This window comes from Ranitomeya imitator, chromosome 9 (assembly GCF_032444005.1).
Source record: "Ranitomeya imitator isolate aRanImi1 chromosome 9, aRanImi1.pri, whole genome shotgun sequence".
In the NCBI taxonomy this organism is placed as follows: domain Eukaryota; kingdom Metazoa; phylum Chordata; class Amphibia; order Anura; family Dendrobatidae; genus Ranitomeya; species Ranitomeya imitator.
The window spans coordinates 37,212,358-37,227,395 of record NC_091290.1 but is presented as its reverse complement, the minus strand read 5'-3'; the positions used below and the strand labels follow the sequence as shown (position 1 = coordinate 37,227,395).

The 15,038-nt window shown below is 40.6% G+C and overlaps 1 protein-coding gene across 1 annotated transcript in view; it reads right to left on the bottom strand.

The window, feature by feature from the left end:
• The window catches only part of LOC138649727 (vascular endothelial growth factor A-like), a 41,417-nt gene that overhangs the window by 2,644 nt on the left and 23,735 nt on the right, over positions 1-15,038 (bottom strand). The window contains exons 5-8 of the mRNA XM_069740370.1: positions 14,960-15,036; positions 10,393-10,425; positions 8,637-8,720; positions 2,922-3,044 (exon numbers count right to left, since the gene is read on the bottom strand). Of these exons, the coding sequence (XP_069596471.1) occupies positions 2,922-3,044; positions 8,637-8,720; positions 10,393-10,425; positions 14,960-15,036 (317 nt within the window). The remainder of the gene's footprint in view (positions 1-2,921; positions 3,045-8,636; positions 8,721-10,392; positions 10,426-14,959; positions 15,037-15,038) is intronic.

Here is a 15,038-nt window from a genome sequence, read left to right as displayed (position 1 = left end):
CCGACCACCGCTGCTAGACAGCAGAACTTGAGCAGTGCTTACAAGGGCTTTACTATGAGCTTGTAAGCATAGTTTTGATGCAGTCTGGGATCGCTGGAGCACAATGTTTACTCATAATCCTGGCTAACTACAACGCAGTGCTTACAATCTAGAAAGCAGTGGTGGTCGGTCTCCTGGGCAACGAGCTATAAGCAACAAAAAAAAAAGTGATAATATCTCAATAACGGTTGCACATTTTAATAAGCTGTTAACTGCAAAAGTGCTTTGTTTTACGAGTGTTAATATCAATCTAGGAAAATGGGAATAACACAATAATATTTTCTGGTATGTCGCTTTTTTATGGCTTTGTTGGCTTAACCAACTCATTTTCAAGCACCCTGAGTTTAAGGGGCTGAGTCGCTTTCATGCCAAAAGTTCTGAAAGTCTCTTAATAGCTGTTTAATATCAATTTGCTTTGCTTGTAGAATAACATTTTTTAATAATATTTGCTTCTATCTGTCCCCAATTGGAGCTGTGGCTAATCTGTGCGATTGGGGTCAACTATGACCAGAATTAGCCTCCTTCTCCTTTTGTCATCTGCTGAGATAGTGCCTTCTTCTTCCCATGCAGAAGACATTTCTATAGCTATACTAACAAGCTACTTCAGAGAATTCACTCCTTCCCAGTAGCATAAGAATTTGTAATATTTTTTGCTTCCATGTGTCCCCAGTTGGTGCTATGGTTAATCTGTGTGATTAGAGAAAGCTAGGAACAGAATTAGCCTCCTTCCCCTTCTGGCATCTGAGGATATAGTGCCTTCTACCTTCTCTGTATAAAGCATTTCCTTAGCTATACTGATAAACTATTGCAGAGACTTTGCTCTTTCCCTGTAGCATAAGAATTTTTTTTTAAGACCGGTACATTTTTATTGATTTTAAATAATTTTATACAAATAAAAATAGGATATGTAAATCAGAACATTTGAACTCCAACTCAACCCAACATAAGAATTTTTTATATTTTTTGCTTCCATGTGCACTCCATTGGTGCTGTGCCTAATCTGTCTGATTGGCGTCAGTTATGAACAGAATTAGCCTCCTTCCCCTTCTGGCATCTGACAATATAGTGCTTTCTTCCTCTCCTGTAGAAAGCATTTTTTTAGTTATGCTGATGAGCTACTGCAGAGACTTTGCTCCTTTCCTGAAGCATAAACATTTTTATTATTTTTGCTTCCATGAGTCCCTTACTGGTGCTGTGCCTAATCTGTGCAATTGAGGTCAGCTATGAATAGAATTAGCCTCCTTCCCCATCTGTCATCTGCTAATATAGTGCCTTCTTCCTCCCATGAAGAAGACATTTCTATAACTATACTAACAAACTACTTGAGAGATCTCACTCCTTCCCTGTAGCATAATAATTTGTAATATTTTTTGCTTCCATGTGTCCCCTATTGGTGCTGTGACTAATCTGTCCTATTGTAGACAGTTCTGAATAGAATTAGCCTCCTTCCCCTTCTGGCATCTGACCATATAGAGCTTTCTTCCTCCCTTGCAGAAAGTGTTTCTGGCTATACTGCCGTACTATGGCAGAGATTTGCTGCTTTCCTGACAAGCAGGACAGAAAGCTAACTCTGTTGGTCGTTCTGCAGGGATCAGAGGAAAAATGGCTGTGGTTATAGTGACTGAGAGGGTCTCTTCACTGGATCATTTTCTTAAAAAAGCAAGTAGATGGCAAACATTGATTATTTTGTTAATAATCCATGTAATATAAGAATCTGTAATGATGGGAAAACCTTATTTAATAGAAGCGTGCCCTTATATATTGTCTCCATTAATAAGTTGGAGTGAAAAGTAACTTTAAAGGGAACCTGTCACCCCGTTTTTTCAGATTGAGATATAAATACTGTTAAATAGGGCCTGCGCTGTGCGTTACTATAGTGTATGTAGTGTACCCTGATTCCCCACCTATGCTGAGAAATACATTACCAAAGTCGCCGTTTTCGCCTGTCAATCAGGCTGGTCAGGTCAGGTGGGCGTGGTGACATCGCTCTTTTCTTCCCCAGCTTTCCGTTGGTGGCGTAGTGGTGTGCGCATGTCGCAGTGACGAATCCACTGCGCGCACGTGAAGAAGCAGCGCGCGATCTGCGCTATTACCCCCTGTCATCGGTGGGGGCGGCCATCTTCCTGGGGCCGCGCATGCGCAGATGGAGTGCTCTGCTGCACGGGGCTTCAGGAAAATGGCCGCGGGATGCCGCGCGTGCGCAGAAGAGATCGCGGCGGCCATTTTCCCCATTATGTAGTTTGCATCTCGGCTTTGGGAAAATGGCCGCCGCGATCTCTTCTGCGCACGCGCGGCATCCCGCGGCCATTTTCCTGAAGCCCCGTGCAGCAGAGCACTCTATCTGCGCACGCGCGGCCCCAGGAAGATGGCCGCCCCCACCGATGACAGGGGTAATAGCGCAGATCGCGCGCTGCTTCTTCACGTGCGCGCAGTGGATTCGTCACTGCGACATGCGCACACCACTACGCCACCAACGGAAAGCTGGGGAAGAAAAGAGCGATGTCACCACGCCCACCTGACCTGACCAGCCTGATTGACAGGCGAAAACGGCGACTTTGGTAATGTATTTCTCAGCATAGGTGGGGAATCAGGGTACACTACATACACTATAGTAACGCACAGCGCAGGCCCTATTTAACAGTATTTATATCTCAATCTGAAAAAACGGGGTGACAGGTTCCCTTTAACAAGGGTCTCAGCTGTCCATTAATGAGCAATATGTCATCCGACAGTTGTTCCTGTAGTGATACTCCAGGAGAATTGAACACTGACAGTTTTGCCTTTCCTATATTTGGAGTGATCCTCTATCCTGGACACTCCTGTCCTGGCTTCTCTAGGTACCGGTGCAGAGAGCGGCACACGGAGAGCGGGGAGGGAATTACCTGCAGCGCTCTCTATTTAACGTGCGTCCTCGGTGGTTACATTGCTCTTCGGTAATCTCACAGACACATTTGCAGTTTTTAGGATTTAAAGTTCTTCGCGGACGACATGGTAGACAAGCAGACCTGAAGAAAGGAAAAAAGAGTACGTTAGGCTACGTTCACACTAGCGTTGTGCGCCGCTGCGTCGGCGACGCGACGCACAACGCACCGAAAAATGCGTGCAAACGCACGCAAAAACGCTGCATTTTTCGACGCGTGCGTCGTTTTTTGACGAAAATCGGACGCAAGAAAAATGCAACTTGTTGCGTTTTCTTGGTCCGACGCTAGCGTCAAAAAAGACACACGTGTCGGAAAACGCAACAAGCAAAAACGCATGCGTCCCCCATGTTAAACATAGGGGCGCATGACGCGTGCGTCGCCGCTGCGTCGCCCGACGCTAGCGCGACGCACACTAGCCGAACGCTAGTGTGAACGTAGCCTTAGTGATGAGCGAATCTGCCGAAATTTATATTATGCAAATTGCCTCTTTAGAGAGGAAGAGGACGTGAACTCTAGTGCCACCTGTTGGAAGTAACGATCCTACAAGTCATTATCGACCCTTTAACGAGCCTTGAAATATGACTAGGGATAAAATCCAAATAAGAATCTCAATTTGTAGACATGTTTCGGTGTATTGCCCCTCATCAGTACAAAGTATGAGATCTAATTTGGCTGGGTGAGAGGCTAAGACTTAAAATATCAGTGAGGTGAGACATTGATCAGTCCTGCGTGGAATGATGATGTGTTCACAGCACCTCAGAGAGAAAGAAGAGTATATGGACTATGCTATCCTCTGTCTGCTGGGTTGTTGGAATTGTATCCTGTTACTGAACTGCATTCGGCTTCTGGGCTATTTTATCTTTTGTGTGGTGGATTGTATATGGATCTTTCGTATTTTTGCCTAAATAAAGGTCTTGGGATTGTTCACACTTCCCTCGTTCTGTTGATTGTGTGGAATAGGAGAAGGACCCCGTGACAACTGGTGGCAGCAGCGTGATCAACAGAGCGTAACCTAATGGAGAACCACCCACAGAGTGAGTACAGAAATTGGACTGTATCCAGTATACAGGAGAGAGCAAGAGACCTGGGCCTGAACTACCAGGGACTGACTAAAGAGGCCTTAATGACCTACTGGTGGGTGCCAGCCTGGCCACCTCCTCCCATATGTCTGAAGGACGAGCACTGGAGACAAGGACCCCCACCCCAAAAAGCCAGTGCGTGGTGTGGTACGAAGAAGAGATGGCGGTTCTGGGCCCAGCGGAGACAAAAAGCAATTGAGCTTGAAAGAGGGAGTAACGCAATGTGGAATGTAAACCCAACGATCCCGGAGCCTGTACAGATCACCCGGACAGAGTTTAAGCCATTTGATGAGGCTTCCGGAGATGTGGAAGGGTTCTTCAAGAACTTTGAGCAGCAGTGTGCTGTGATGAGGTGCCCCACTCTGGCTGGATGCGTTTGTTAGTGGGACTCCTGAACGGTAGCATGGCAAAGGCTTACCGAACCATTGACTCACAGCGGAATCAGGATTATGACATTGTAAAGCAGACTATCCTGGATTCCCATGCTATCAACCTAGACCCATATAGGGCCAAGTTCCGAGACCTCCCACTATGGGGGGATTCTTTAGGATGTATGCACATAAGATGCACATAAGATGTCCCAGGCATGTCGGAGATGGCTGGAAGCATAAAACACCTTTACTGTGGAAGATGTTATACAGGCGTTCCTTATAGAACAATTTCTTGCCAAGTGCCCCGCAGAGGTACGGGAATGGATCCAGGAGTGCACGTCCGAAACGCGCGTCGTGATGCTCTGTACCTGGAGGATCGGGCGGCTTTAGGAAGAGGTAATTTATAATTTATTATTCGCCTTTCATTTCATGGTACTCCATTGCCTGTACTCTGCACTGTTAGCCTCCGGCTTAGGCGGTGTCGGCTATTTACTCTTCACATATGCACATTTGCACTTTACCTTTTTGCATTTTGGGGATGCAGGCTTGATAGTGCTCCCCATTACGATATATTCCTGCATATTCACCTTATGTTTTAGCTTGACCGTCCTTCTGGTCTGGTATACCTGGTTGTGCACCGTAATTATCTAGTGTGGTTTATCTCACACCCCATCACTTGTTGTTCTCATTTAATATATACACAGTTATTTATTTATTTATATATTTTATCATTTTTACCACATACAATAAAAAAAAATTTTTCATTTTTTTTCACTTTTTATTTCACTTTTTTGCCAGTGCAGCACACATTTTTTGTATTTTTATTGGTATACTTTTCAGATATACATATCTGTACATTTTTTCACATATATATATACATACAGTGGGGCAAAAAAGTATTTAGTCAGTCAGCAATAGTGCAAGTTCCACCACTTAAAAAGATGAGAGGCGTCTGTAATTTACATCATAGTTAGACCTCAACTATGGGAGACAAACTGAGAAAAAAAAAATCCAGAAAATCACATTGTCTGTTTTTTTAACATTTTATTTGCATATTATGGTGGAAAATAAGTATTTGGTCAGAAACAAAATTTCATCTCAATACTTTGTAATATATCCTTTGTTGGCAATGACAGAGGTCAAACGTTTTCTGTAAGTCTTCACAAGGTTGCCACACACTGTTGTTGGTATGTTGGCCCATTCCTCCATGCAGATCTCCTCTAGAGCAGTGATGTTTTTGGCTTTTCGCTTCGCAACACGGACTTTCAACTCCCTCCAAAGGTTTTCTATAGGGTTGAGATCTGGAGACTGGCTAGGCCACTCCAGGACCTTGAAATGCTTCTTACGAAGCCACTCCTTCGTTGCCCTGGCGGTGTGCTTTGGATCATTGTCATGTTGAAAGACCCAGCCACGTTTCATCTTCAATGCCCTTGCTGATGGAAGGAGGTTTGCACTCAAAATCTCACGATACATGGCCCCATTCATTCTTTCATGTACCCGGATCAGTTGTCCTGGCCCCTTTGCAGAGAAACAGCCCCAAAGCATGATGTTTCCACCACCATGCTTTGCAGTAGGTATGGTGTTTGATGGATGGAACTTGCACTATAGCTGACTGACTAAATACTTTTTTGCCCCACTGTATATAGATTTTTTCAGATAGTTTACCATCTATGCACAGCCAGACATTTTGGGGTACCTTATTTTGAATTATTATTTTTTATACCTACCTCACCTCCTGCGGCGTCCGTTTCTTATTTATTGCTATTTCTTAGTATATATATTTTCTCGTATGAATTTTTCCTCCAGTTACAGGCACGCATTGTTGTTGCCAATTATTGCCCAAACATATACTGTATGTATATTTATATATATCTTTTAATAAAGGCATTTTATTAGATTTCCATTATTTGATTTCATTTTTTATTTTTACATTGTTATATTATTATATATTTTTTTTGGTCTCGGTATTCCGTCTGCATTTATTTATACATTGATCTCCATACGTAGGTTTCCTTGTCATATTTATAACCGAATGGTCTGCCATTCATTTATTTAGTAGGGACGGTTCCTCACGTGCACTCTATCTGGCACTTTGGTATTAAGCACATACGCAGCACTTCAATTCCCTCTTTTTATATACTTTTCTAATTTTGCCTAATTGATTTATTTCTGTCCACTACTATTGCTTTTTTAAAATCTAAAAGGGCCCAATGGCCGCGGCAGGATCAGATAGAACTTTCTGTGGAGCATCCTTGGACCATGGAATGGAAAAGCTGCATGCTAATTCAGGATCATGTTAATCCTTTTTTTTTTAAATATCTCTGGTTTCTGCCTGGAAAAAATGTTTTGCCCTTTCATATCCTGGTTTAACGAGACACAAAACCTAACTTTTGTCTTCTTTGTATATGTGGTGGTGCAAAACATTGTTCTTTTAAAGCAACCATTGAGATCTTTTCAATATATCTTCATCATTACTTTATGTCCAATACCTGCAGTTTTGATTCTGAAGTTCCAGAAAGACTTAGGGTCCTTGAAAATCAGAACACAGATGCCATCTGAGTGCAGTCCAATTTTTTTCACGGACCCATTGACTTGCATTGCCAATTTTGTTCCGACCTTCAGGTCAAAATCGGACATGTCTCCGCAATTTTCCACTAACTTCTCGGTCACCGAAAAATCACTAGCATTCGAATGGCCCCATAGATTATGAGAGGCACAAGTGCTATCCATGAAAACCACTGATAGCGCTCATTCGTAAAAATCGGACGCCTGATCGAGCCCTCAGGCAAAGATTTTTCAGCTAGTGAAAAACTATACATTTTCTACAGGAAACCCTTCTTATTTTGGTGTGTGCACACGTCTTTTTTCCGGTGGCAGAAATGCTGAGGGTTTTTTTTTAGGCAAAACCGCTCCCCCAGAGGTTTTCTTCCTGAAGTAGCTTTGCTGGTGGTTTTGCCATCAATTTTTGCAGCGGCTCCACTGCCCGCGTTATCGCTCTGTACTTTCCATTTTTTTCATTTTTTTTTGGCAGCACTTTTTCCAGGCGGAATCTCCCTTTAAAAAAAAAAAAAAAACGTCCTATGCACATATCGTTTGGGGAGTTTGTGATGTAATTTTTTGGCCTATTGATTGGACGGAGCTTAGTTTGGATCGGATTCCATCCAGGACAGCTTCAAAGAACCAACATGAAAACTTATTTTTTTTCCATCAGGAATTTTTTTTTTTTTTTTACAAACCTAAAGTGGAAAATGAAAATGCTGAAAAACTGTTTACTGCGAATAATAAAATAATAATTTAAAAATTGGGTCCAAAGACCATAGTTTAGATACTAGACGCTCCAAATTTACAATTCACACTTTCCAAACTTGCAGTATTTTACTGGCTAAGGAAACAGAGTGATTCCAGAATAAGGTTGTTTTTTTTAAATTAATATTTTATTGAATACATAGTTAAAAAAATAAACCCTGTTTGTTACTTTTTTATGCATTTTTTTAAACTATGTATTTAATAAAATATTAATAAAAAAAAACAAACTTCTGCTGGAATCACTCTGTATCCTTAGGCAGTAAAATACTGCTAGTTTGGAAAGCGTGAAGAATAATAAGATTATTATTATTATTATTATTATTATTATTAATAATTTATATAGCAGATAAGCATTTTATGAGTCCAGCTAGAGATTAACTAGCTCATTTTTTATTTATTTATTTTTTTAATCAGGCACCAAAATGTGCAAAAATAATGATATGGCCGTTTTGAGGTGGATTTTCACGGCAAGTACACCAGCTTCATCGGGTCTCGGATTAATATTTAGTAACGTATGCCTGTTTGTATTGTGAACTTTGGTGTCAGATCCACTTTAAGTTTTCAATGAAGCTGACGATGGGAGAAAACAGATATGTATAAGCTAAGTGAAAAGTAAAGTATGGATTTCCTACGTCCAGAAATGGAAGAATAACAGAACATAAATCTAAAAATAAGGAAAACGGTGAACGGTCCCTGGAGAGTTTTGGCAACTGCTGACTATGTATATTGCTCCATGACTTGTATAGGAGTTCATTTCCAGTGTGACTATTCAGGAAAGCAAACTAACATGTTCCCTTTTTTTTTTTTGCAGATTCTTTTCCCTTTGATCTCTACCCTTTGACCTCCCAGCAGACCTTCCCATGACCCAGGGATTGCTGCTGCTGTCTAACATGTCACTCACCCTCCATCCTGCTACAAACCTGGTGTTTTTTGAGGCTCCTTTCCCCCTTTTCCCTTTCCGCCTCCTTTTTTTGCCTTTTTTGTCACCTGAGATAGAAGGGATCCTGCAAGAGAGAGAAAACGGCGCGGCGTCCGCTCATTATTACACCGGGGACAATATGTTCTATAGGTCAAGAAAAAAAAATCAATTTATGCTGCGGTATGATAAAAAAAAACAAAACACAAAACAGCACTAAACTAATAAAAGGAGAGCGGCGCAGCGGCTGCACGGACGTAGGATGGCGCAGATACTGACTCACCGGCTGTTGTTCGCGCCGGATTTAGCAGAACGCACAATGACGCGCCGTAGTTCATCCATCAAGATTTTTCTGACATCAGCAAATAAAGCTTCAGCTCACGCAAAAGAAAAAAGTCAACTCATGGGTTCAACCGGGGTGAGGGAACATGAATTCACCCAGCTAGATCCCTGCCACGTTATTCTGCCTGATGGCACAGATATCCTGACTATGGAGCTGCAGCGCCCATTCTCCACCTGTAACATGAATGTTGGGGGCTCTATAGTCCCAAGGGTGGGAACCAGTGCCCCCTATATTGGGGGGGCGAGCAGGGGCGCAACAATAGTGGGAGCACAAACTCTGGAGCCTAGAGACCCCCCAAAAGGTCCCTTTTACCCTTATGAGAAGACCATTACTATTATCTCAATTTATCAGTTTTGTGTTTTTATTTATTTTTATTTTTTTGTTCTTCTTTTGACAGTCACATGAGAATTTTTTTTTTTTTTTAAGCAGGATACATCACCTACTTTTTGGATGACACCATTTATTTTACCATAGAATATACTGAAAATAGTAAAAAAAAAAGAAATAAAAAAGCAATTTAAAGCAATTGCGCAGTTGTATCGTGGGCTCGTATTGTATTTATATCTGTTCACTTTGCAATAAACTAAACCTTCTTCTACAAATCCATCCTGCTACGATAATGCCCGATTTATATAAGAAATGTATATTTTGTTTTACTTACCTAAATAAATAAACATTTGTAAACAAAATTTGATTTCAATCGCCATAACTTTTTTTTTTTTGCTCTATAAACTTATATGAGGACATTTTATTAGCACTTGGGTAAGAAAAAAACATGATCCCAGACCCTTAATTTAAAGGGAATCTGTCAGCAGGTTTTTGCTACCCCATCTGAGATAGGGCCAGAGACCCTGATTCCAGTCATGTATCACTTACTCATCTGCTTGCTCCAGTTTTGATACAATTCCTGTTTTTTTTTCTGCTGCAGAACTAGCAGTTCTCTGAATGCTGAGCTGTACGTAACCCCGCCCACATTACTGATTGGCTGATTTCTGTGTACATTGTCAGCAAGCTGCCAATTAGTGGTGGGGGCGTGGTTCGTGAATATGAAGGACTACGTGGTAACAGCTTTACTAGTCCTCTAGTGATAATCTCCTCCTGATTTTTTTTTTTCAAAACTACAGCAAGCAGACAAATAAGTGACACGTTTCCGGAATCAGGGTCTAGGCCCCTACATCATGCTGTTCTCAGGTTAGGTGGCATTAACCTGGTGACAGATTCCCTTTAAGAGTCGTTTTTAGTCCGTATTCGCATATGTAGTTTTTTAAGGGATTTTTAAAGCCTTTCTGATGCAAACACAGTTGTTGATATAAAAAAAAATATTAGTATCAGTCATTTTTTTTTTTTAAAGAGAAGGAGCAGGAACAGGAGGAGGATATTGGAAAGCAGCATTGGCAGATAGATGTGGGCACTTTACCTGCTGGCCTGCACTGTGATATTGGCATGTGGCCTGTAATGCATAAAAATAGTAGAATTATGTTGTCATTCATAGAGAAACTTCAGGATATAATTAGAATTTATTACTCTATAACCGTGTGCTCCTGCCTGGAGGAATGTACCCCATCACTAATTTATGAGCCATGAAATGTCCTATTATTCTAATGATCCTGCTTACAGGGTGGAAATTACATCACATACACATTACTACACATGCGGACAGAAATTATAGCTTCTATGCTTCTATAGATTTATTAGGTCAAATAGGTAAATTGTTTTTCTTACGTAACCCCATGATTTTTCATTATTCCGAATTCCCTAGCGTAAATCTAATCTCGGGTACCCCCGAAGCTGGGCCCACATTGATGCACTTCAGATTACAAACTACAGATACTTCACTTACAGGAATTGTCCACTTTTTTTTTTCACTTAAATGTATGTATTTGGGGCTCAAAATAATTTCTGCAATTGTGTTTCATTAAAAAAAAAGATAAGGTAAGAGGAGCTCAGAAAAAAAAGAAAAGAAAAGACAAAAAGAGCCTCAAACTCCTTATCAGATTGTTATAGCGAGCTCACTGATGGATTCTCCGTTAACTCATCCTGCAGCTAGAGAATATAGAAGGCAAATGGTACAAAATTTGTAATGAAACCCAAACACAAAAATTATTTTTAGTCCCAAATACATTGATGGGATTTGAATCCAGGACGCCAACGCTGCAACGCAACAGCGCTAACCACTGAGCCACCCTGACGCCCCTTTAGGGCAGGTTCCACTGATGTCTCCACATCCGAGATAAACGGTCCAATTGTTCTGATCGCACTTTGATCAGACTGGCATCTGTTTTTCTTGGAAGTGGAGTGAAAATCGGACCACACAAGGATGTCATCCGAGACCCATAGACTTGCATTGCTGATTTCTATCCGACGATCGTATCAAAATTGAACAAGTCTCCAATTTTTTCATAGAACCAGTCGGTCCGAGGAAAAAATTGGACATGTGCACAGATGCATAGAATATCATAGGTGCGAGTGCGATCCGTGAAAACCACAGATGGCACTCGTCCCAGAAAATCGGCCGGGGGCACGAGCCCTTATACTGATACGAGCTGTAGCCTAAGTTACGCTAATAAATTAACCTTGAAATACACAAAGGAAGTCATTGCAATATTTTATTCATGTTCTAGAGCTTTCCAACAACTTATATGGAGCTGGAATCCACTTCTTGTGCAAGAGAACAAACTGAGCTGCGACACCGACTTGTTTATTCATCTGCAAATACCGACAAGTCCACAACCCGAACGTTGCAAAACCGCTCATCACATTGGTATTATCATGTTTTACTGCTACCTGTGGGCACATGTTAGATTATTACTCCATGTCCCAACTGAGGCTTGGGAAACTTACATGTCTTTACCTTTCTGCTCTTCCTCAGGTTTTCCATGTAGATTCTTATTATTATTCTCCATTATTCTCTATTTTCATTATTATCCTTATTATTATTTATTATCAGTATTATTATTATCATTATTTATTATCCTTATTATTATTATTATTATTATTATTATCCATATTATTATTATTATTATTATTATCCATATTAATTAATATTAGTATCATCAATTTTATTATTATTATCCTTATTATCAGCATTATTATTATTATCCTTATTATTATTATTATTATTTATTATCAGTATTATTATCATTATTTATTATCCTTATTATTATCATTATTATTATCCATATTATTATTATCCATATTAATTAATATTATTATCAATTTTATTATTATCCTTATTATCAGTATTATTATTATTATTATCCTTATTATCAGTGTATTATTATCATTATTATCCTTATTATTATCATTAATTATTATCTGTATTAATTATTATTATTATCCATATTAATTAATATTATTATCAATTTTATTATTATCCTTATTATCAGTATTATTATCTTTATTATCCTTATTATTATCATTAATTATTACCCGTATTAATTATTATTATTATTATTATTATTATTATTATCCTTCTTATTATTATTATTATTATTATTATTATTATTATTATTATTATTATTGTTATCCAAAGTGCCTGGACCATCTGCATTATGAATCCCATAAAATAACTTTTACCAAGTATTTAATTGAACATAGTCTTTAAAAAAAATGTAAGTGACTAATCATCTTTGTGCATTAAAAACTATATATGATTTTTCCGCTTTCTGGTCTTTGGAATGCTTGCTGACATTTAGAAATCTCAATCATGGAAGCATGTGTCACTGAATTTTTTTTCAGTGTTTAAGGCCGGTTTCACACGTCAGTGGCTCCGATACATGAAGTGACAGTTTCCTCACGTACCGGAGACACTGACTCACGTAGACACATTGAAATCAATGTGTCTCTGTACATGTCAGCGTGTTTTCACGGACCGTGTGTCCGTGTGCAGTCCGTGTGCCGTGCAGGAGACAGTGCTACAGTAAGCGCTGTCCCACCAGCGTGGTGCTGAAGCCGCCATTCATATCTTCTTTCCAGCAGCGTTCGCTGGAGAGAAGATATGAAAAATCCTTTTCTTTTTTTTTTTCGTGTTTAAAATAAAGATCCCTGTCAACGACCCCCCTCCCACCCTCTGTGCGCCCGGCCGCTGTTACTAAAATACTCACCCGGCTCCCTCAAAGCGTCCTCTCCGTGCCACACCTTCTCCTGTTTGAGCGGTCACGTGGTGCCACCCACTACAGTCATGAATATGCGGCTCCACCCCTATGGGAGGTGGAGTCGCATATTCATGACTGTAATCGGCAGCACCATGTGACCGCTCATACAGGAGAAGCTTGCGCTGAGAGGACGCTGCGAGGGAGCCGGGTGAGTATTTTAATAACAGTGGGCGGGCGCACAGCGGGTGGGAGGGGGGTGGGGACAGGGATCTTTATTTTAAACACGAAAAAAAAAAAAAAAAAGGATTTTTCATATCTTCTCTCTAGCGAACGCTGCTGGAGAGAAGATATGAATGGCGGCTTCAGCACCAGATGCAGGGGACAGCGCTTACTTGTAGCGCTGTCTCCTGCACGGTCCGTGTGGTACCCAGTTGGCACACGGGCGGCACACGGCTGCCGCACGTGTGCCACACTGATGTTCATTGTAAGCACACGGACACGGATAATTCCGGTACCGATTTTTCCGGTACCGGAATTATCTGGACGTGTGAGACTGGCCTAAGGCTGCGGTCACACTAGCAGTATTTGGTCAGTATTTTACATCAGTATTTGTAGCCAAAACCAGGAGTGGGTGATAAATCCAGAAGTGGTGAATATGTTTCTATTATATTTCTCCTCTAATTGTTCCACTCCTGGTTTTGGCTTACAAATACTGATGTAAAATACTGACCACATACTGATAGTGTGACGGCAGCCTTATCCTGTTAAATTGGTGTTTCTAGGGTGGTAGAGGCTGCACCGCATGGTGACGCCACCATTGATTTCCTGTAGTTTTGCAGCAGGACCTGGTGAGACACTGGATGATCCTGTCCGTGCAGGGAATCTAGGGCGAGTTGGCAGATCGGTGGCCCGTACAGGTGAGGCTCATGATTCGCTCTGTACTATGGTAAATCGTAGGCGGTTTTATCACGTAATCTTCAGGCATGTGGCACAATACCATCAAATTCCATGTGAAAACACCTACCCTTAGGCTGCGTTCACACATTGTGGTCGTGGTGATTTTTTTTTTTTTTAGCTTCAACAGCAACAAAAATTGCACCGTTTGCCTCAATTTTAAAAAATTGCATCAAAAACATTGTGGTTTTACCTTTATTAACTCAATCAAAAGTCAATTGGAAAGTAAAAGGGAAACATTCCTTGATTAAAAAAGATGTATCGGAGAGTGCTGTGACGTCAATGCCCATTTTTATTGTGGTCTATGATACTGGGTTATCACTCATTTTACTGGTGACCCAGACTATGTAGGTGCTGATCAGTATCCTGGGGTCTAGATCATTATGACATCCGTTTTTTCTTCTATGCGTCCTATCCGTGACTTTCACTCGTACCTACGATAGTCTATGGGGCTGCTCACATGTCCGATATTAATAATATGTGATAATATTGATATATTCACCTGTAATGCGCCATGGAATAAATGTCACTATAGTAATAATAAATAATAATAATGCTATATCAATATCTAATAATGATGTACGGTAAGTCTTAGATGAGTTCATAGACAGAACGAAATGGTCGATGTCGACCATAGCAAACGATCGTTCATTTTGATCAACAACTGATCAATGAAAGTACGTAATCATTCATTCCCTACACCGGTCTGGCATGTTGGATTTTCTTGGCCGAGGATCAGCGCTGCCTACATCATCGCCAGAAAAAAAAAAAAGCTTCCTGACAAAGCTTACGATGTATCTTGAATCATTGACGAAGGATCGATTGTCGGTAAAGTGTATGGGGACATTTGTATTAATAACATGACGATCCTACCAACGTGCCTGCAACGCAAAGGTCTCGTGAAAAAGTGGAGATTTATGTCCATCGCGTATTTACCTGCATTCACATTCTGAGTGTTGAATCACAGAGATCTCTGTCAACTCCGGAAACGATTTGGATTTATGAACCTGAACCT